Consider the following 24463-nt stretch of genomic DNA (forward strand, 5'->3'; position numbering starts at 1 on the left):
CAGGTGGGTATACTGGAAAATATTAAAGACTTGGTTCCTAGTGGAAAATCCATTTATTTCTGAGTAGAATTAGTGTTGAGCTGGCCCAATCATTCCTTGCCTGGCTCAGGGAAGAGTTATGATTAATGGGTAAGAACGAAAAAAGATTCATATTCAATACGAGGAAAAATTTTCTAACAAGTAAGGATATTTAATAATGAAACAGGTTGTTTGGCAAGATAGTGAGCTTCTGGTCACTGAAAGCATTCAAGCAGAGAATGAATTTATGTGTTAATGATGTCATGGGTGGAATTCCTATCTTAAATGGGAAGATGGACTAGAAGACCACTAAGATTTTTCCAAACTTATGAGTTCCATGAAATAGGACCACAGATGATATATCAGGATCAAATACATTTTTTCAACATAGGAAAAAACCTAGCCATGCTTAAAAGGAGAGCAAAGAGGCACTGAAGAGAGGAAGACTGGGATTGCTAGAGAAAGAGAGATTATACATTATTTAGTAGTTATATTACCTTTGCAATTTTTCCCATTTCATAGATGTCTGCTTTCTGATCTTCAATATCCATGAAAGCAGTTTCAATTTTGCTTAGAGTCTGTTCATGGTTACTGCAGGCATCTGGGAGTCCTTCAGGAAAGTAGAACCGTGGAATGTTTATGGACAATGGTGCATTCACAACATTATTCACATGAGGAACAGGGGAGAGAGGTCGGGGACTACTTGGAAAGGTGGCTGTAGGTGGAAGTGGTGTTCCAGGTTTCTTTTCTGGTTTATTTTGAATCTGGAAGGAGAATGTGATTATGAAACACAGAAATTCTAAACAGCATATACTTCTTGAAAGTCCTCACCAGTAACAAGAAGTTGGGCATAAATACAAGCAGCCACAATTAGAGACAGTAAGAGCTCACTCTACTGTAGAGGATGATAAGTGTGCTTCTAGGGAATGCCTATCCATACTAAATAAATACATTAATTATCTGTCAATACCTGAATTTACACAGATTTATGCTTTTAAAATCCTACAGTACATTTCCCATCAATTATGTGCCAGATATTTAAGAGTAATGTTAGTTGACACATTAAGAATCTCAAGCTGTATTCTTAGTCTGTTGGAAAAGGAAATAATAAATCCTTTTTGAAGACTATTCTTCACCTTTCTTCATATTTCTACCTCTCCTTCAACAGGCAGACAGAATAAGTTCTTTCAAAATACATAAATCTAAAATGTATTGGTCGGGGGTATCCTTTTACCTTTTTCTCTCTAGTTTGACTTTGTCTAGGTAAAATCACTGCCAGTTCATGATGCAGAGAAAAGTCTTGTGAAGAAAATTAAAGCATTTTAGTTTCGGGATATCTTCCACCAGACTGATTTACTTGCCCCTTGGGGCATGCCATTTTTTTTCCATGATACACATTACTTTCATTTTTGGTAACCTCTAAGAGGCAAGGATCATGGTCATTAATTTCATCACGGCCAAACCCCATTCATAGCTTATTACCTCACTTATAGTTTATATCATTCCTTTTTCCAAAAAGGATTTGAGGTGTTATGCCATATGGAGACATGAGAAAGGAGAGAGCATAAAAGTGAGGTAGGGGAGGGAGGAGGGCAATGAGGAGATTAAGATTATCCATGATTTAGGGGAGGGGAGGTACACTAACATTCAGGTAGAGGACTACTTTACCAATGAGGACTAAATTTAGTTCTGAGCTTCCTAACAGAAAAAGCAAAAGAGATTCCATGAAGATTTTCAGAGTTTTAATTTCTTCTCTTAATTTTGACCAAATTATCTATCAAGGCGCATGAGCATGGCATTGTGTTATATACTACATGAAGTATGAGAGATGGACATGACTGTTGACTACCATGAACACAAAATATTACTCAAATATTCATTTTCTTTAAATTGTGCTAATGCCATTCTTAAAATTTGAATAATGATTTATCTGAAGTAGTAGATCTGAATATCATATTTCCTTTTGACATATGGGCTCATAACATGATCTTTACATTCAGGATAAAAATCTTGGCTACCCTTGAAAAGCATGAGTATTAGAGGAAGATAAACTTCATTCACACAAATATGTGATTTAATCTGCTTTTGTCATACATGGCCCGTCTCAGGTTAATATCTGACACTAATACATAGAATGGAGTCTGCTCATACATTACTACTACTGGGGACATTAAAGTCCAGTTGGTCACACCAAGACTTTACTGCAGTATCAGAATGTCACCCCTATAAAGCAAAGTCAAGGAAGAAATGGCACAGAGAGAAGTGAGGCTCATGAAATATGAAAAGCTTAACAGAAAACAGTGATGCTTAGCTTCTGTGACCTCAGGAAAGTTACTTTACCTTTTAGAATTTTAGTAATAAAGCAGATTATAACCCCTACTTCTTAGAAGTTGTTGTGAAGATTACAGGAAATTACAGGAAGTAACATAGGTAAAAGGTCCAGAACAGTGCTAGGCATAGATATGTCCTTATTTAAGAAAATGAGTCATAAGGCCAAAGCATGAGATTCTCAAAAGATTAAACATAATTTAGCATGATCCTTCAGATTCAATAATAAATAAAATAATCATTTACATTTGTAAAACACTTTAAAGTTTACAAGCCACTTCTGATTTAACAAATTGATAATCTATTCTAAGTAAACATTTCTCTCTGCTTTAATGCTAAATCTGTAAATATTATTACACAGTCCCAGGAGTCAACAACAGTAGACACTGTTCCTAAACTTCTACAAGAAGGCATATAATTCTTCAGGGGGCTTTACATTTATATATAAATAGGTCATTTATAGCACTGTCATTCCCTTTCTGTTATTCTATGCTCAAAGAGGTTTATGAGACTACAAGTATACAATCATGAAAATTCTTTTTTTCTTTCCCCAAAATGTTTCCCATGGTGTGACATCCTGGGAAGTTATAACCATAGGATTAAGACCACTGGTGCCACTGTGGATGAAGCCCAATTGTTTCGTGAGCACATGCTAGTGGAGAAGGTTTAGAACAAGACCTTCTATATTAACTCTACACTTTTACTTTGACAGAAATAAGTAACAATTGAGAACAAACCCTGGCTACCTGTCACGGTTTTTATTTAAAGGGGAAATATTCAGTTATATAAGGTACCTTCTTCTCCTTACTGTACTTTTTAACATGAAGCAATTCACTGATTGGCAAGTATTTATCAATTCATAGGTTAATCCCATATTTAATAAAATTGATGTTAATATTTAAAAGGGAAAAGAAAAAATGCATTTATTTTGTACTTTTATGTGTTATCAATTTTCTTTCCACTGAATTAAATGAAAGACACATAATTTAGTTTAATAAAACTGACCCTTTATAAATATTATAGATTAAAAGACAGTAATGCGAAAGTTGTCAGATTTACTGGCAAGTTTAGCATCTGCTCATTTTGAATTAAACTGTATCATTCAAATTTAGAAACAGCATTAATATAGAACTAGCTAGGTAAAATATCTCAATTCTACATTTCAGTTTTAGCCTATAAACATAGTATCATTTAGATATCCTTACACTACTATGTCATTGTAGCATTTCCAATATTTGACCATTTTTGACTTTTTTTTTTTTTTAAAGCAACTTCATATGGTTCACTCAATTTGAAAGTACCCTGGATCAGAATAACTATAAAACTATGGTTTCTTGTTGGATTCTGGGTGACCATCACTTATATGACCCTTGATTTGTATTGTATTCAAGGTGAGGCAAGTTGTTTGGTAAAACACCGGCCTTATGGGTATAAGCAAATAAGCATGGGTTCCACAAAGTTGTCATCACAGGCAGAAATGACTTACTATCACAGCGTGCTGAGGGAGGACAACCCAGAAATTAATTGCCGTCCTTTGCTACCCACATATATTATAGCACACCCACACAACTGTCTATATATATAACTAGTTCTTCCTTCAAAAAAAAAAAAAAAAAAGAGATAACCAGGACTGATACTTTAAAAACAATTCATTACAGATGTAAGTATGTTAATACAAACATAGTTTATCGATTCAAAGTGCCAACAAGAAATTCTAATTTCTCAAAGAGATTTCTATTAAAATTTGTAAACTGTAAAATATTTGTTAAGGTGTATTTATTGTCTCTAAAACTAGATTCCCTCTCTACAAGAGAAAAATGTGAGTACTGTACTTCAGGTCCAGAAGGTCTATTTTTAAACCTGTTGGAATCTCTCTACAAATAGCTTTCTGCAAATAGCTGAATAGAGGACACAGATTAATTCCTTGCTCTAATATCAAGTGAGCTGTAAAATTATTTGTAAGTTAGTTCACTGGGTGGTTTTATTAGTAATAAAAATAGTTTAAAAGAAACACCTAAGTTCCAAACCTGTGTCTGCTGAAATGACTTCAGCCGCTTCTTAAACCTTGATGGGAGAACAAAATCACAGCCCCTTGCCAGGAAAGCTAACTCTCCCCTTAAATCCGGGTCCCTTCGTAGAGATGTTTCCTTGATCATCATCTTTGAAAAGTGGATGTTTACTTAGCAACTGTCCAGCACACTTCTGAAGATAGTCAGATTTAGTAAGTTGTCAATCTCGTCAGGTAGAAAGGTATTTTCTTCTTATCTCCAAAAGAAATTAAGTTCAAGCATTGTGCTCTCCCAGTCTCCAGGGACCATAATCCATGCTTGTACTGACATGCAGCTGGTTCCCAAATATAGCCAGTGGCTCCCAATACCTGCTCATAATTTTCAAGTTAGAAACACGCCTGCAATGGGCTTGTTGCTCCTTGTAGATAGCTTTGTGTCAAACTGACCTGCACATGTTGAGAATACAGAGCCTTCTGGGAAAGGAAGCAAGCACCCACTACTCTAGCACCAAAGTTAGAAACATTACAGTTGGACCTAAAAATAGCAACTTCTCAGATAATGCTAACTTCTTAAACTCAGAGTATATGAGGTGTCAATCCATGTAAATCAGTTTCTCCTCAAACTATTAGAAAAAGAACATGTAAAGCTTTTTTGGTTTTGCTATTTGGTATTTTTTGAAAAAAGAACAAGCTGCACTTCAAATTTGAATCTATAATTTTAAGAATAGTTTTTTCTTATTTGAAGGGAAGCAAATATCCCAAACCCTCTAGGTATATCCAGTTAAAATATGGAGAAAAACAAACTTCCATCCTGAAATGTTAATACAGAAAGATCTGTTGGTCTTATATTTTAAAATTAGATCATTTTTTCCTGGCTTGTGTGTAGAAAACTATCTTAGTTATCTAATATACCTTTTTGGAAGTGATTCTGGATCTGGGCACATTTGAAATTTATTGTCAAAGTATTGGTTAAGAAAGTGGAACAACTGAAGGGCTCCTGGCTGGCTTGGTCAGTTAAACATCTGACTCTTGATTTTGACCCAGGTCATGATCTCATGGGTTCATGACTTGAGACCTCCATTGGGCTTTGCGCTGAAAGCGAGGAGCCTGTTTGGGATTCTCATTCTCTCTCTCTCTCCTCCCCACCCGACCCCCCCCCCCCCCAACCCCGGCTCCTTCTCTCTCTCAAAATAAAGAAATATACATTAAAAAAAAAGTGGGAGCGCCTGAGTGGCTCAGTCGGTTAAGCATCCGACTTCAGCTCAGGTCATGATCTTGCTGTTCAGGGGTTCAAGCCCCACACGGGGCTTTGTGCTGACAGCTTGGAGCCTGGAGCCTGCTTCGGAATCTGTGTCTCCCTCTCCCTCTGCCCCTCCCACGCTCACACTCTGTCTCTTCCTCTCTCTCATAAACATTAAAAAAATTTTTTTAAAAAGTAGAACAATTGGATGCCATAAGAAAGCAGCTTTAGATACATGTGAGTGAAACCTAGCTACGATAAAGGTACAAAAAATGATCAAATGGCAATGACATATGTCTTGAATTTGTGAGACATTCTTTTTCAAGGACCTTTAAAGAAATCGCAAATTTTTAAAATATTCTATTATTTTATTATATACTAAATATCTGCCTTAGTCATTTACAAATAAATCTTCAAATATCCTCTTCAATATTTATTTTCAATCACATTATTCAATCAATATTTACTTTCTATTTCTAGAAAATATAAACCAAATATCACCAAATAACCCCCTAAACCAAAAATAGCTCACAGAGCTCACAACTGTCTTCTCCTGAACTTTTGTCTAATTTAGTGGGAATTAAATTCTTTGGATTTCCACTGTTTCCTACAACTTACCTTTTTTCTTGATTTCCTTTCAAGACATTCTGACAATACTCGATAATGTGTACATTGGGCTTAAAAGTCTAAACCTGTGGTTTTCAAATTTTTTTCTTTCAAGCTGTGGGAATCCTCCACTCATACAAAATCATACATGAAAGCTTTCAATATATAGTATGGCTGACAGAAGATTACAACTGAAATCATTAGTCTAATGCTTTAACTTGGGCCCTTCCTTCTCCCCCCATTTCCTATCACTGGGCTTACATGTTAACTCTGAGCTCTCCAGTGTTCTCTGATTTTTTTTCCTATACTCTTATACTCTTGCCTAGAATGATCTTTTCCTTCATTATTTACCTCCAAATTAAAACATCAAAAAAAGTGTGTTGTGAATGGCACTAGGTCTTGGACTTATGATTTAACACTTTTTCAAATAACCACATCTTAAATTACATTCCCTCTGTTCTTCCCAGCAGCAATGTGTGGCCTTAGAGGGGTGGCTTTTCATCCCTTTCCTGAGAATGCTCCTCCTCAAATGATATATACTCTAACCACCCTTCAAAATCCAATTCAAATTTTACCTATTTCATGAAAGCTTCCCTGACTATGTAAGCCCTCTTACTACAATTCTCTTAATGAAATAGCGTTACCCTTAAATGACCTCCACTTAACCTTTTCTTTGGGTTAGTCAATGATCTCCATTTCTCCTTTATTATTATTATTTTTAATGTTTATTTTTGAGAGAGAGAAACAGAGCACAAGTGGGGGAGGGACAGAAAGAGAGAGAGAGAGACAGAGAATCCAAAGCAGGCTCCAGGCTCTAAACTGTCAGCACAGAGCCCAATGCAGGGCTCAAATTCAGGAACCATGAGATCATGACCTGAGCTGAAGTCAGACACTTAATCTACTGAGCCACCCAGGCGCCCCCATTTCTCCTTTAAAAGGAAGAACCCAACGCCTGGAACACACTGATTCATGGCTAACAGTTTCTGTTATGCTCTCATATATCTTATCGCAGTAGTTGAGTTGTATGCTTATTAAGAGTTGGTTGTGCTTGTACCCATTTGTTTATACTGGTTGTAATTTTTACAGTAATTATTCAATTCAATTACATGTTACATAAATTAATGAAATGTGACTGTGTAAAAAAAAAAGTTGTTTCTAAAATTCCTAAAATTGAAAATAAAACCTCTAAGTTGAACTGTTTTATAGATTCAGTAAAGGCAAACTATTACTAAAATTTTTTTGCTGTAAAATTAGGTGAAGGTGAGATAAAGAACAAAATCATTAAAATTGAGAAGGAGTCCATATTGGAATTGCTTCACTACTAACTTAAGTTCCTTCGTCACTTTAAAGAAGCTGAAGCTGAAAATCAATCAATAAATGTACTGAGTGTGATTTATTAAAGAAAGATGTCATGGAACTTCAACTTCCAATCATAACACTCAAAGAAAAGGCTTTGGCCCTCTATCAAAAGATGTGAATAAATTGTTTTGAGTTAAAAAAAATGTTTAATATATACATGCTTTATAGTACATACACATAAAATGTGTGATACTCTACTGAGTAACTATCAATCCCAATAATGTTCAAGTAAAAAGTGCTTCTATTGCAGTATTTTATAATCTGAGAATTATTTTCCAAAGAATGTAAACTCTTGAGGGTAAGGTCAATTTTATAGTCACTCAACAAATATTTTTCTAGCCATTTATTATATGCAGACACTTTGCTGGGTACTGAGAGTATGGAGATAATAAATAAATGGTCTCTTCTTTTCCTTACCATACCTAGTACAATGCTGGTTTGGAGCAAAGGACAACAAATATTTTCATTTCATTCACTTCCCATAAATCTCTGAAGTTTCAAAGTCAGAACAGTGGTTAAAAGCCTGCTCTGCGACATTTTCTAAAAATTTCTTTAATTAAAAAAAATTTTTTTAAGTTTATTTATTTTAACAGACAGAGCAGAGGAGGGGCAGAGAGAGAGAGAAAGAATCCCAGGCAGGTTCCATGCTGTCAGCGCGGAGCCCGATGTGGGGCTTGAACTCACGAACCATGAGATCATGACCTGAGCTGAAACCAAGAGTTGGATGCTTAACCAACTGAGCCACCCAGGTACCTCTTGTTTTAAATTTTTTTAATGTTTCTTTACTTTTGAGAGAGAGAGACAGAGAATGAGCAAGGGAGGGGCAGAGAGAGAGGGAGACATAGAATACAAAGCAGGCTCCAGGGGCAGAGAGAGAGGGAGACATAGAATACAAAGCAGGCTCCAGGCACTGAACTGTCAGCACAGAGCCCCATGTGGGGCTCGAGCCCATGAACTGTGAGATCATGACCTAAGCCGAAGTTGGATGCTCAACCAACTGAGCCACCCAGGTGCCCCTTTGCTACACTCTTAAGTAAGAAAACATTTCTCCATATCTTTTGATGAAGTGAGCTCTCCTGTTTTTATTTACTCAACTGCTTTACAAAGAAATCAGAGGGAGAAAAGACCAGGCCCTTCAAAGGGCTTAGGAAAGAACTGGTCTGTATCAAGGAGTTATTGATGGAAAAAGACTATCATGAAGTATTTGTGTTTGTATGGAAGTATACGTGCTTGATCCTAGAAAGGATCTCAGAATGTGTTAGTCTTAAAACTTCTTAGTTTCGACAAGTATATAATCGAAAAACAGTTGCGAAGAACATGGTTTTTAGAGTGACCTCTTCTTTACTGGGAAATGATCAAGTATCAGGAATTTCACTACAAAACAAGGCTTATGATCTACTCTATCTTCTCTACCTTGATCATAGGAAAAGTACAATCCATGGGGCTGGGTGTTTCTGGGTGAGAGGTTTCCCTTGGAGGGACTAATCAGAATGAAGAAGAATAGAAAACTATTAATATGTAGTTTACAAATCCAGTTTGAAACCACAGCAAGGTTGGAACTGTGGGCAATTATAATGGAAAGAGTCAACTGTAATGGTCTTCCCAATGTCCTTCTGGAATAAATCAGGAGATCTTTTCTCCTGCCTTCTGCAGCATATATGAAGTCCATCCGAACAAGATACCTAGCTAACAGTAGGTGTTTCCTAAACAGTTACCTGAATCTCTTCTTGACCTGTAGACTATTCATGAACATACCCTGTCTGAAGATAAAGGTTCGTCCTGACTGGACAATGTGCTCAACCTGGGTCTTCAAGGCCACTGTGTTAAGAAAGCTTGACCAGAGCATGAAAAAGACTCATACTCTCTTGTGGGGATGACTGGGATCCATCACTTGATACCTCAAAATCCAGCATCTAGGCTGGGGTTCCTTTCTTGCCTTTATATTTGTTCCCCCAGAGCAAACGTGATTGAGCACAGATGAAAATCTTTCTCAAGGAGAACCATCTGGGGTGGGTTCCTGGCTACAGGGTTTTACAAGTTCCCTGGCAGGGTTAGATGGAAGAGGCTGGCCTCTGCTAACACCCTAAAAAGCAAAGGGTTTTTTTGTTTTGTTTTGTTTTAAAGAATAGCCTTCTAAGAAAAGCAAGAAAAGGTACTTCCTTACGATGTTCTGAAAGGACCTACAGCATTGAGAAGTCAGTCTTGAAAGAGCCTGTGCCCTCAAGGAAGGGGAGACTGGGAAGGACAGAGGAGAAAAAACTGTGTGTGACACCCAACACATTACATTTTTGTAGAATTCATTCTTTGACGCTTAATCTGAAACTCAGGATTGGTTTTCTAGAGCTTTCTGAATTCTAATTCCTGCCCTTCCCCTTTTAGTGAAGACAATAGTGGTATATAATATTAATTCTCTCTCTGGAAAGAATCAGCTCTAAGGGATGTTTAAAAAAAATGGGTGGATTAAACAGGACAGTGACAAATTTGAACAATTTCCTGAATAAGCAAATCACTTATTCTGACTTGTATAAAACTACTAAACAGTTAATACAGTGTGTTGTGCCAAAATAAGTCTAGTCTCTATTTTATAAACAAAGTTGTAAAGTCATTCACCAGCCTCAGCTGAACATGGCTATGAAGACTGAGATGATACCGTCAACCAAGAGTGAAGAAGGCCTGTGGGGTAAACCAGGCAGCAAAGCTGGGAAAATCTGAGTGACAGAAATACATAGCACAACAAGCCTGGGAAGTAAGCTCAGTTGTGCTGAGTAATAGAATAAGGTTGAGAAATACAGCAGAGTCACTGTGAAGTGACACCAAAGATTCTGCTCAGAAGATACTATAGGAAAAAAAAAAGTTACATATTAAAGAGAAAGTTTTGCTTCATCAGGAGGGTACTTCTGATTCAAAAAAGGAAGCTAGCTGACTGTTTTGAAAAATTTTAAAATACTAAGTCAAAAGACTTTTTTTCTCTGTCCACACAAAAACTTGTACATAAATGTTCACAGCAGAGTTATTCATAATAGCCAAAAAAGTGGAAAACAACCTAAATGTTCATTAGCTGATGAAGGAATAAACAAAATGTGGTATACTCATACCATGGAATATTATTTAACCATTAAAAGGAATGAAGCATTGACACATGCTACATGATGAACCTTGAAAACATAATACTAAGTGAAAAAGCCAGATACAAAAGACCATGCATATAGCGTAAGATTCCATTTACATGAAATGTCCAGAATAGACAAATCAAGAGAGACGCAAAGTAGATTAGTGGCTGTCAGGGGCTGAGGGGAGGAGGGAATGAGGACTAACTACTAATGAATACAGGTTTTTGGGGGGTGATGAAAATGTTCTGGAATTAGTGCTGATGGTTGCACAGTCTTGCTGAATATATTAAAACCTACTGAATTATGCACTTTAAAAGGGTGAATTTTATACTATGTGAATTATATCTTGAAAAAAGACTTCCTCAACTTGGCTCTAATTAGCAGAGTAGTTAAAAGAGGTAATAACTTGGAATCATAGACTTTGTTTAAAATACCATTGCAAATAAACTTTAAAAGAAGAAATTGATTATAAGCTAATTAGTTAATTACTCTTAATCTTAAATTTTTATGTCCTTCTCCTTTAGGCTCTAACTTGGTGATTTCTCTTGTTTAATAGCTTGTTTCGTGTTAGTAATGTTATTTTATCTTAAAGAATGGACACTAAAGTGGGGAAAGAAGGTTGGTGGCAGTATCTATGGCATCTTTGCTACTGGCCTGATCCTTGAGCCTTAACTTTATAGGATGCAGCAAACTAGGAGATCTAGTAAGCATTTTGTGTCTTCTTTCAGTTGACTCCAAATGACAGGAACATATTTCATGACTAATAACAGAAAGAACCTACAAATCTAATATTCTGCCTCTTGGTATTCCTAATACTTGGGGGCAGATGTTCTTCTAGGATCTGGGGCAAGGAGAGATAATTAAGAGTCTAAAATTATTAGGCATAATAATTCTTGGATCACTAGAATTTCTAGTTCCTAGAGTTCTCTGTCCTCCTTCGTCTGCTTTTCTTCTTTCCCTCTTTCAGGAATTACTTCAATTAGATTGCTTATTATAGAGCACAAGAATTCATTTTAGCCTGTATTAGAAAACTGAAGTTAGAAGGAATAGAAGGTCTGCAATCCACTGACACTACCATGTTACCTGTCAATGAACACAGAGTGACAGAACTATAAAATACCTTGCCCCAGTGTCTTTGGGGTGTGTGTGTGTGTGTGAGAGAGAGAGTGGGGTGGAGTAGGGGGAGACTTCTCAGTAATTTTGGGTGAAGGCTGAATTCGCACATGTCAAATGAGAAGGCTATCACTGATGGTCAAAACTCTAGTGATGAGTATTATATTGCAAATATAACAGCTGATGGAGCTGTGCTTCTTGGATGCCACAGTGCCTTTTAGATGTCTTGTTTTAAAGATGGGAGAATTGCAGCATGTTTATCTGCTTATGGGAAGACCTAGTAAAGGGGAAAAATTGATGAATGCAGGAGGGAAAAAAAAGGACCAATCAAGGAGGAGAGTCCGTCAGTTAATAGGAGAGAATGGACCTATAGCACAAGTACAGAGGTTGGTCTTACATAGGTGCTCAGATCATTCACGTATAGTAACAGAAAGAAAGGGAGAGAGTATATGGGTACTGATATGGCTAGGTAGCTGGCTAAAGTTCTCCCCTCTGATTGCTTCAGTTTTCTTAGTAAAATAGCAAATAAGGTCATTAACTAAGGGCAAGAATGGAAGAAGAGATGTTCAAAAAGAGAGAAGGTATGAGTCATTTACGGAGTGGTAAAGTGAGGGATTAGGGAGCTGTAGTAGGACTGCTAGACAGTACTAAAGGCCTCTTGGAGGTTTGTGGCCATGAATTTAATGCAAAGACCACTCGGTTTTATTGTGTGATTTTTCTCAAGCCAAGGTTAGCTGCACAAATAAAAGCTCAAAATAGAGAACACAACTTAACCCAAGCTGTAGTTTCCCAGGTGAGTACCATGAAATGAGGGTAAGGCAAAGAAGTAGACAGTATATTCAGCAGAGTGATTTTAATGATGAACTATGGCAGTAGCTCTCAAACAAGATCATGCACCAGAATTACCTGAAGGGCTTGTTAAACCACAATTGTTGGGCCCATCCTCAGAGTTTCAATTTAGGGCTGGGACCTGAAAATCTGCATTTCCATCAGATTTGATGTGATGCTGATGCTCTTTGATGGGAGTCATTCTTTTTAAACCACTGACATAAACACAGAAGCAGAGAATGAGTAGGTGAAGGACAGGACAAGCTCACTGGAGAGATCAAGGAACTGAAAAGCTTGTGTGTATTGGATGCTTTATCTACTGAAAACTCACAACGATTGCAGCAAAAATAGTATTGCAAAGTGTCATAGAGCCAAGACAGAAAATCTTCAAGAAATAAGGGAAATGTCCTAGGAGTAGAAGATGACTGCAATCAGGAGGGGGGGGGGGGTGAGTCTGATGACATTAGTTCAAAGTTGGAGGGGATAGTTTCAGGGAGTTAGAAAAAAGAATAGTCCAGAAGCAGCAATAAAAGGCAAGAACATTCACTGCCCCTCCAGACCCAATGGAGGGGTGGTGAAATGGGAAAGAAAAAATACCAACATTTCACATGGCTATCCTTGGGGAGAGATGGATGTCAGTTAAAACAAGGAGGTAAAGGGAATGTTTAGAAAGAGTTTGATGGCATAAGAGATTCTGCCAGTGAATGAGTTCAAGAGGGAATGGGGAAAAGATTTCATGAGCTGGGAGGGTTGGACATGGACTGAGAAAAGAGGGTGTACAAGAAGAGAGTGAGGAGGAGAGTGACAATCTGGATTCCTGGACTTCTTCTGGTAACTGGTGTAAACAGGGATGAAGAGCCTATCAGATTAGCCCTGATGGTCTTAGAGAGGAGTGAAGCTGTTGAGTGTTGGGCAGACCTGTGAGGGACGCATGAGGGCTTAACAGGAGCAAGCTGAGTCCTGGAAGCTCCTTTTCACTCCTGCCAAGGGTGGTGTGGAGGTTGTGGAGGGACGACACTCATCAGGAGCGCCTGGATATCTGACTCTCAAATTTTACTAGAATTCTAGGGGAACACGCATAATTTGAAGCACGTTTACTCCCAACTTTTTTGTGTGCAAACATATTAATAAAAAGAGATCACACTGAAACATCTGTCTTGCAATTTACCTTTTTTTTAAGTTCCAGCAGGGCTTGAACTCATGACCCTGAGATCAAGACCTGAGCTGAGATCAAGGGTTGGGATGCTTAACTGACTAAGCCACCCAGGTGCCCCTACAATTTACACATTTTTAATCATCTATTTTATCTTGACCATTTTTCTACATCAGTATATATGTATCTACCATTTTTTTTTTTTTTTTTGATACAGGTGGGGACATATCCAAGACAGCTGATGTTGATTAGTTAGAAAAAATGGAGATTCAAGACAACCTGACCTCAAAAGCCACTAAAGGTGGAGTGGGAAATACAGGTTGAACTCATTCTGCAAATTCGTATTTGCCACTGGCCAGATCCCATTACTTTTATTAATCTATACTGTGATTAAATTAAATAGGAGGGAAGATGGTTTCCAACTGTATTGCTGAGTGTTTTTATTTCTTCTTAAAAAAATTTTTTTTAACGTTTATTCATTTTTGAGAGACAGAGCATGAGCGGGGAAGGGGCAGAGAGAGGGAGACACAGAATCTGAAGCAGGCTCCAGGCTCTGAGCTGTCAACACAGAGACTGATGCAGGGCTCGAACTCACCAACTGTGAGATCATGACCTGAGCCGAGTCGGACGCTCAACCGACTGAGCCACCCAAGCACCCCTGAGTGTTTTTATTTCTATCCAAACGCTGAACCAAAGAAAACCATTAGTACCTATAAAGCTAGGGGAGAAGACACATTTTCCCTCAACGACAGGACTGGTTAATCTCAATGGAGGCATGGATATCAACCTGGAAAGTAAAGAGAGGGAAGCATTTATTCTAAATGCTCCAGAATAAACTTTCAGTAAGGTTCCCAAAGTGAGCTTTGCTATATTTTTAAGTTTGTTTTCATAATTATTATGCATTTAAATATATATACAAAATTACACAATATCTAAACTTTGAGAAAACCAAAATGTTAGATCATTACCCTAGCAAGGCCCTTTAATTCTTTCGGAACGATATCTCAGACACAAATTCCTGATCAGGGTCAGAAGAGAGCAGAGTTCTAGTAACAGCACAAATCCTGCCCAACTTTCTCTGACCTTCTTGGGCATCCCAACAAAAACGAAACAAACCAACAACAAAAAAACCCACTCGTACTGATAAACGAAATGGTCTGAAAAATTATTCCCCAACCTAAATTCAGGGAGAAGAAGACGGGAATGGGAAATAAGAATGGGAAAAGGACAATGAGACGTGTAAGTATTGCTTAAAGAGCAAGGATAAACTTTTGGAATTTAAACAGCTAGTATGGAGGTTCTACAATAGAGCCTGGTGGTGCAATGGTGAACAAGAAAGCACCCTCTCCTCAATATGCCTACAGTCTATAATCAAGAGATTTCTAACCTGCAGTAAAGGGAAATGGCCTATACTCTTATGGGATTTTCCCCTATTGCCAGGAAAGGTGATGGGACCTTTCCCAAAACACTACAGATTTTTAGGTGTTAAAAGCTAGAGAAATTAAAGAGGACAGAGGCTGAATGAGATATTGAGCCTTGCTGAGGTACTGTCCTCGTGTCCTAGGACGATACTAGGACCTGACCTCAGGTCCTCTTGCATCCCTCCTTGGGAATCAAAGGACAGAGAAAGAGCTGGCATTCAGGCAAGAGGGCAGTGTCCTTTTGAGAAGGAGGCAAAGCAGGCAAGCAATAATTCAATTTGATTATTCATTCACTTATTTATTCATTCAACAAATAGTTATTTAATGCTACTATTTGCTAAATAAAGGCAAACAGAAGCTAGTGGCTCAAACACAAAAACCTGAGGGGGAATCACAAATCTCAAATCTCTCTGAAAATTCCTATTTTAATATTCAATTTTTATTAGGTGTACATTTGGGAGCTGGAGATCACATTTTTGGAGGCTGAAGTGGAAAAAGAGAAGGCAATGTATGAGTTGTCAGATAGATTACTTGCTTAAATTCTGACTCTAAAACTCTGGAAAGCTGATAGGAAACAGGTCCCACCCTCTTACCCTTTATCTTATTAGTGTGGACTCTACTAACTGGGAATTCAAAATAATATAAGCAGACCAACCTGATATTTCCCTTCATACTCTCTCAGAAGGAAGTTTTGATAAACCAATTTTGGTCACCCTTGATCAAGATTAGGCTACTACAGAGCTTAGGTTTGACAGAAATAATGGCTTCATGATTTACCCATCTAGTCTTCCCTGAGACCAAATGCTTACATATGTAAGACAGATGGAAAGGATTAAGGTACGTTTTGATATCTTAGAATGGAATGGAATAGAATGGAACCGGTCTAAGTCACTATGAGAAATAAACCTCTAATCTTAGTATCATGGACACTGTAATACACCAAGAACTAGGTAAATTAGTAAGTAATTAAGTAAATTAGTTGAATAAGAGTAAGGTATTCATATCCAAATCCAATCTCCTCCAGGGAAACTTCCTTGAATTCCCCAAGTGGGATGTATCTCTCCCTCCTGGGAGTTCCTATAGTACTTCATTTGTCTCTTATGTAATCTATTCTTTCTACTTTGCCTCACAGTAAATAGCTCACCTCCCCTATTAGATTGTGGGCTCCACAAAGGCTTGTCCTGTCTAATTCATTTTTATCTCCTACTGTGTGCTGTACATACTTATGCTATTTTTAGCATTTTAAAGTATTTTAGCAACCTCCATTTTGCATATCAATTCTGTATTAACTATGTTGAAATAAATTTATGGCCGAAGACAGAGCCACTCCTGTCTGGGTGCACGTAAGCAAACTAAAACTTAGATAACATATCCCTGTAAATGCTCTGTTTGACCAGAAACACAGTATATTCACACTGCCATTCCTCCAAAGCTAAGCCACCTCTGGGCCTCCTCACCCCAGGCAAATTGACTATGTGGCCCCAGTCAATCAGATGTTTTCTACTTGCCTCTTCCTTGTTCTTTATTCTATAAAAAGCTTTTTGCCTTATGTCCCATTTTGCAGTTCTCCAAAAGGAGACTGTCCACTTCACAAAGTGTGTAAGTTTGTTTGTATTACCTAAATCATCTTCTTCAATAATTTTTTAACAGTTTTTGGTGACAAGGAATGAGATCTGAAGTTGACTGCTACCTGTCTATGGCACAAGTCATACTGGCAAGGCACCTGCTGAACTTTGAGTTTATGGTTTCTCTCATCATTACTGTGAGCTGGGGTAAGTCACTCAGATTTGAGCTCCACTCCCTTGTGTCCATCTCTCTGGTCCAAACAAACTTTATTTAAAAAGTATATAAGTTTATATTGTTTCTGGAAAGGTTTTGGGGTAGTTATATTAGGAGTCCACAATGGGTGGCAGCTGTTAGGGGACTCACAAAGCTTCGAGGCAAGTTCACAGCATAAGCTGCCGGGGGACTTGGGAAAATAAGAGAAGAAATTCTAACTGTTTTGATCATCAAAATAAAAATCTAAGTAGACACAAGTCAGACCATTAAAAGTCATCAGGGTGTCCACCAATATGAAGAGATCTTCTGGGGAAAGGAACACTCAATCTACTGCTAATGCGAATCTCAGAAACTAAACCCACAAAACTGGTGGGCACAGGGCAAGCACTTAAAACCTGTTAGAGCACCCATCACTTAACTCTAAGACTCTTGTGCTAGGAGAAGTTGGTCATGGCAAAGGTTAGATTGACATTAGGTCACCTGCCAACCTCAAGAAAACTGTGCAACAAGGTATACTGTAAAACACCAAAAAGTACCCAATCCAGCAGCACATCCCTCTTAGGTACTAATTTGGCACCAAGAGACCCAAGATTAGCGAAATAAATGGGATTCTCAAGTTTCAAAGAATTAAGCATGCAACCTTTCAACACACCTGCTTATTTTATGTCTAAGAACTGTGATCCTAGAAGCTGCAGGTATTTACAAAAATGGCAACATCTTACAAAGACAACCTAGAATTACACTGGCCATTATGGGAGGCATTCCAATTAGACAATCATTCATTTAAGAAGTTCACTTAAAAACAAGGGTTCTCAAATCAAACAAACAGAAGGGGATACCTATTTCAAGTGAGAGCCTCCAAAAGACTTCAGAATTCCAAAACAGCTCCACCGAAAGGTTCACTGCAAAAGGCTAACGAAAAATTAAAGACACGAGAAGTTCCTAAAGACTAGAATACTGAAGTAACTCCTACTGCTCCCCTCTATCCTTTATTTGAAAACTTTCTGGTATTCCTGTGTCTGGATGGTCTTTGCACTCTGGAGAGAATATAAGAGGGTAAACAAAAGTCCCCCAAATCAGTGTCCTTAAAACTGCAATGGATCCAAGGCCAGAAACCTAAAACTTTGGGCCTCTCCCATTATATCCTTATAGGGATCCATCATGAAAACAGTGGCCCAGAAATTGATGTCTCATTTGCAATCAATGGGAATGGGAAAAAAGACAGTTTTCAGAGGTCTTGTCAAATTTTCCACACCAATTCAAATGCCCTCCATATCTGCTGCTGAAAGAGAATTCCCATATAGGCCCCTCCCAGAGTTAATGGGACTCTGAGGGATCCTCTGGTAAACTGCCACCAATTATTCCCTTAAGCCTCTAAGGGGAAACTAAAATTAAAGAAAAAACTTGCCAAATTCTAGTAGATACTAGGACTACACTCAACTTTAAACACCATTTGCTCCTGAGCCTGCAGATAAGACAGATCTTAGGAAAACTGGCAGAAGCCAGCAAACGGCGAGAATTCTTACCATAGTCAGTTCTGGATCTCTGTAGTGCTCAGTCAAGAAAAGAAGGTCAAATTTTACTCTGTCCCCTCCTTTCTAAATGCATACTCTTGTGAATTTGGTTTTGGGGTATCCATTGGTTATTGATCCCTTCTCTCCCAGGGACAGCTATTTCCTTCTTGTCTTGTTGTCTTCAGAACTTGGCTTAGCTTTCTGCCTGCCTTGCACACAGAGGTTATCTGTTATTGTGTATGCAGGCAGGTCAATCGTCAGATTGGAAGCCCAATGAATGGCTGTAAAAAATATGGGTTGCACGCCATTTGTGGCTAGGTCCTACCAACTGCTGCCAGCTCTTAGGGGGAACTGTCTTTCTTTTGGTTATCTTTGGAAGTGGCTCTGGATCTTGGGAGGGTACTATCTTTTGCACCCTCTCGGGGATGTGTCTTGCATCCAAGGGGTTGTTTAGTACAGCCAGAAATATTTACTGTTTGTCCCAGATGAAACCTGATAAGATATTTGAAAAGATTTTTTAAGTAGTTCTATGGTCAGAAGTTGGCCAAATTGAGGGGCACCTGGGTGGCTTGGTCAAGTGTCTGACTTCAGCTCAGGTCATGATCTCGTGGTGTGGGAGTTTGACTCCCACATCGGGCTCTGTCAGCACAGAGCCTGGAGCACGCTTCAGATTCTGTGTCTCCCTCTCTCTCTACGCCTGCCCCTCCCCCGCGCGCTCGTGCTCTCTCTCTCTCTCTCTCTCTCTCTCTCTCTCTCAAAAATGAACATTTAAAAAAAAAAAAAAAAAAAAGAGGCTGGCCAAATTGGAAGCTGATATTTAGAGCCAGATAGAACTTTTTCTTTAGATCTTCTCCCCTAGGCTAAATGAAACTATGTATCCAGAGGGGAAGGAAAACATTCCAAAGAGGAAAACAGCTCTAAATCTAGAACACAGAAATCTTTTGATTTGTAGCTTAGTTGAAGATGTCCCTAATACAAAGTAGCAAAATGATGATAACATAGTTGGATGGGTAGGTCAACACATTAACATCATCTGGGTTACAACCTGCTTCCTTTAAGGATTGAAGAAGGCAACTGTCCTACAAATGAAATCTTTTTAACAACAGAGAAAGTCCACCTATCTTTTTTTTTTTTTAATTTTAAATGTTTTTATTTAATTTTGAGAGCAAGCAAGCGAGCAAGTGGGGAAGGGGCAGAGAGAAAGGGAGACACAGAATCTGAAGCAGGCTCCAGGCTCAGAGCTGTCAGCACAGAGCCCAATGTGGGGCTCTACCCCATGAACCATGAGATCATGGCCTGAGCTGAAGTGGGATGCTCAACCAACTGAGCCACCCAGGTGCCCCTCTTTTTTTTTTTTTTTTTAAACCAATCTTCAAACCTCCCATATTCATCTCAAAAGGCTTGAGTGTACTGTAAAAATTCTGGCCTTAGGAACCAGAAGTCCTTCTTGTAGGAACTTGCATTCTTTTTCTGTGCCTTTGAAATGTATATGTTCTACCTGGTCTTCTCTAGGAGCCAAGGTAATTCTTAACAGAAGAAAAGAAAAGAAAAAAAGAGGAAGGGCTACTTAGAAACTAGGTGGATGAAAAATCTTAAAAGTCTTCTCCATAAATATTAGTAAGCTATCTGTGCAGAAAACCTTAAAACTTATCCCTTCTGCCAGAAACGCAATTGGATCCAATTGTTCTTTTATAAACTAGTGAGTTTTGCATTATCATCCCTGTCTCATGGCTAAAATTTTAAAGCAAAACCTGTAAGATCTCTATTTGCGTCTATTTGTATGTTTTGCATGTCTATGGTTATATGTTATGGATGGTTGATATTTTTCTACCTCCAGATAGTACTGCCAAAATTAATTTGTAAAGAAGCTCTACTGGCTTAAAATTTTTTAAGTGTTTATATGAATCAAGTATATATTCTCAGAAATACAGAAACTAGCCCAAATGTTTTTCAAGTTCACATAATCCAGGATAATCTCTGGGGAGAAAAACTAATTTAAGTTTGTTGGTTTAACTGAAACAGGCTTGTCTTTAGGACTATTAATATTAAATATAATGCAGACATACAACTTTTATTCTTCCTAAGTTTACTAAAAGTCAAAAGAGCTCATGTTATCTCTGTTGCAGAATCTGTCAGCAAGAAAGACAATTTAAGATGATGGTTAAATGTTTAATGCCTCATTAACGTGTCATGTAATCTTAACATAATTGTTAAGAACAAGTAAGCTAAACAGATGTAAGCAAAAGTTTATAAATGGACTTTTCAGCAACAATTATGCTCTATAGTATGCGTACTTAAAAACAGTGTCCAAAATATTTTTGGTAACTTGAAACCTTAAAATTATACTGAATTAAGTTAAATTATGGCTATTCATTGAATATGGAGATCATTTCCAAGTAAGATAAATTAATGAAACATCAATTACTGAACACAAGTTTATCTACTTTTGGCTTCCTTTTACACAGTAACTAAAATAATTGGGTTTGTTAGTAAACACATTTTGTGCCACACTGAAATTTTACTAGGAGGAAGCATATACTTCTAGAAATTATGAAATGTTTTTATAAATTTGCTAGTCCATAGTCCATTACTGCTTGCTTCTTTTCACTAGCAATTAAGGGTTCTAAAGGTTAAGAATTTTAATTAATATACACAATGAGAACTACTGAAATATAAGGGTAAAAGAAAAACAATTGTATATTAAAAAATGGTAAGGAAAGTAGAACGTGTTTTTTTAGATAGGGTATGAAGGACATGAATTTTTGTTTTTTGCTTTTTTGGCAAGAGAAAAAAAGTAATTTTGTTCAAAAGTAAAATAACTGTTCCAGAATAAGAAAAAAAAAAAAAAATAGGACAAAATCTGAATGGATATAAAAAAAAAAGTCATGGAAAGTGTGTGGAAAGGAATCCTGAGAAAAGAACTTTACATGTGGTTAAGCTGGCTAAGATTGGAATGGATTTATTTAAGTTAAAAAGGTGAGTTTAAAAAAAAAAAAGTTTTAATATCTTTGATGCACTGATACAAATTAGATTTTGGTTTTCTCTCTGTTAAAAGAACAAAGTGTTTTCTTAGATTAATAGTCTGCTCTTAATTAAAAAAAAATTGTAAACAAGGGTTTTTCTTTCCTTTTTAAGTAATCTACCTTGTCAGCAAAGATTTTTTGTCTTACCAAAATAATTTACTATGTTTCACACTGTCTTTATCAGGTCTTTGATTACTTAAGAAAACCCAATCTTCTTGATATTAAAAGGGCCAAGTTTTGTTCACAACTGTGTAACCTTATGTAATTATCTTTAATTTTTTCTATTGTCACTTTGCTTAAATAGACAAGTATTATTTCATAATGAACTGTGATCTTAGTTATTTTAATGTTCAAACCTTATGACATTTTGAAAACTTTCCAAAATCAAATTCTAAATGGAGTTTTTTTTGTTTTGTTTTGTTTTAACCTCAAAATGACTGTAAAATTTGCCAAAGGCCCTGGAAAATCTAAAGGGACTTGTCTCTTACCTTGTAAAAAAGAGATGTTAAATTAATTGGGTTTATTTGGTATGTTAAATCACACAGGAAACATTTTCAAATGTGGTAATAATAAACCTTCTTAGGTTGTATTTGTATGGTTGCATGCTATTAATATAAGTGTTCTAGATTTTATTAAATTCCTAAAAATCTGATATGTCCTGGTATAATATTACCAGTCATAATTCCAGTTACCTTAGAATGTTGTATGTCACAGAAATAATCAAATTTCCTGGTCAATTCTAGTATAAAGGATTCTCATCAGATCTTTAATCATGGGCATTTTTAAGTCTTTTGTAATTTATGGATAGTTATTGTTTTACTCTGACGCTTTTGCAAAGATGAGATTCATGGAAAGGGCCTTACCAAGTACTCTCAACCACCAACACCACTGCCAAATTACAAGGTATCAAACCTTGGGTGCCTACTTCACAACTGAGGAAAAATCTACCCAACAGCTGGTCCTATGCAAATGCCAGAGACCTCAAAATCCAACTGACTAGGAAATAGCTGACATGGAGTTAGACTGCTTCCTCCCAAGACATCAGATCAAGAATGTTTCTTCCTTCTCTCTTTGATCATCTTTTGCCTAAATCTCACGAGGGTATTTGTGATTCTTTGCCCAACCTTTTCCTTTTCTAAACCTGAAAAGATAATGCCATGTTCACGTATTTCAGGCCACTGCTAAGTGGTAATCCAACCTCCACCCACCTGCTGAATTTGCAAAGATGCTGGTGATCCTGTAGTTCTCTCTGTCCATTACAGTTTGCTCCCTGATTTCCAGTGCCTCAGTTTTTCTGAAACAAGCTCACTGGATAAACATTTCTGGGGAAGTGGAGACACAGTTACACAAAATACATAAACAGGTTAACTGGCTTAAAGAAGTATCTCCACTTTGGGGATCATTTCTTGACTCATTTGATATTAGCTGGTTTGCATTATGGGTACCCTGGCTCATTTGTGCTGTCCAAACCATGGGATTGTTTTGTTGCTAATTATTATTATTACTATATTACATTCATATATTATTATAATAATTATCTCCCTAATATGCTGCATATTCTCCAAAGTTTAAATACATGTGGAGAGCCACTGACCAGCTGACAGATGGTCTCTCTCAGACTGGAATGACAAAAGAGAACAGAAGAACATAACCAGCTCCTAGAATAAAAGCCTGACATCATCTCTTGTGAAAACTACATGGAGACCTGAAGAGGCAATGGTAACTCAGAGTCATGCTAAGACTGATATTTTTGATGAAACCTCTAGAATGGTCAAGAGGATGATCAAATGGAGGACTTTGGAAATAAATTTATAAGCCCAAGATGGAGCTGTTCCTGCCAGGAATGCCACCTGGCAAAGCAAAACTTAGATAACTCGTGCACTGTAAAAGCTCTACCTGACCAGAAATGTAGTATACGCACACAGCCAATTCTTCAACACCAAGCCAACTGTGGGCCTTCTCAACCTAGACAAGGTTGACTGTGTGGCCCTCGCCAATCAGATGTTTTCCATTTGGCTCTTGTTCTTTATTTCCCTATAACATCCTCTTTTTTTTTAATTAAAAAAATTTTTTTTGAATATTTATTTTTGAGAGACAGAGCATGAGCAGGGGTGGGGCAGAGAGAGAGGGAGACAGAATCAGAAGCAGGCTCCAGGCTCTGAGGTGTCAGCATAGAGCCCGATGCGGGGCTCAAACTCATGAGGTCATGAGATCATGACCGAGCCAAAGATGCTTAACCTACTGAGCCTCCCAGGCACCCTGATCTTCATTATTGAAATAGGTCCAGCTAACGTTCACGCTTGCAATTCTTTGATGGTAGTTTTACTCTTTACTCTTGAAATTAATAAAGTTATTTCTTAAAAACACTGAAATTTTTAATTTGTACTTTTTTAGTAATTCAGACAGTTTTCCCCACAATTAGTTGAAATTTGTAAGGTTTCACTAGACTTAAATATTATAGTGGAGTTTTAAAAAAAATTCTTCCTCTTTCACTGATGAATCCTGCCTCATTCCCTCCATTCTTTTAATTGAGGCAAACAATAATAGAAATTTTTTCCTGGATTTTTTTTTTTTTTACTAAAATTAAGTAAAGATAATTTTCAAGGGAGACTAGGTTTTATTATTTTAACTTGTGAATAACCGCTAACAGGCTATTGCTCCATACAGCTAAAAACAGACCCAAGATGACTGTAATAACATCTGCTGGTGGTAATAAAACACAGAATTAAGGTATCATTTATTATGTGAATTACCAAAGCAGTACAGTTTCTAAGTGTTTTTTAAAAAATTATATTACCTTCTATGTCAAAACATGTCCTCAGTAATTCACTAATCCAAAATAATGAAACCCTCTGAGAGCTCAGGCACATCCCCCTTTCCTTCCTCTATAGGGTGTTCTGTTATTCTTGTTCAACTCATTTTTAGGCCCATCTTCACACCTCAGCTATTCTAGAACCTACAGG

General features: G+C 37.4%; 1 protein-coding gene across 3 annotated transcripts in view; it reads right to left on the reverse strand.

Moving 5' to 3' along the window:
• PPP2R3A (protein phosphatase 2 regulatory subunit B''alpha) overlaps positions 1-24463 on the reverse strand; it is a 211865-nt gene that overhangs the window by 134442 nt on the left and 52960 nt on the right. For 2 of the 3 annotated variants that reach the window (XM_060638723.3, XM_060638724.3), the window contains exon 4: positions 516-782. In XM_060638723.3, the coding sequence (XP_060494706.1) occupies positions 516-782 (267 nt within the window). Of the gene's footprint in view, positions 1-515; positions 783-4373; positions 4817-24463 lie in introns of those variants that run through there. The other variant, XM_060638727.3, reaches the window with a different exon arrangement.

This window comes from Panthera onca, chromosome C2, assembly GCF_046562875.1.
Source record: "Panthera onca isolate mPanOnc1 chromosome C2, mPanOnc1 haplotype 2, whole genome shotgun sequence".
NCBI classification, from domain to species: Eukaryota; Metazoa; Chordata; class Mammalia; order Carnivora; family Felidae; genus Panthera; species Panthera onca.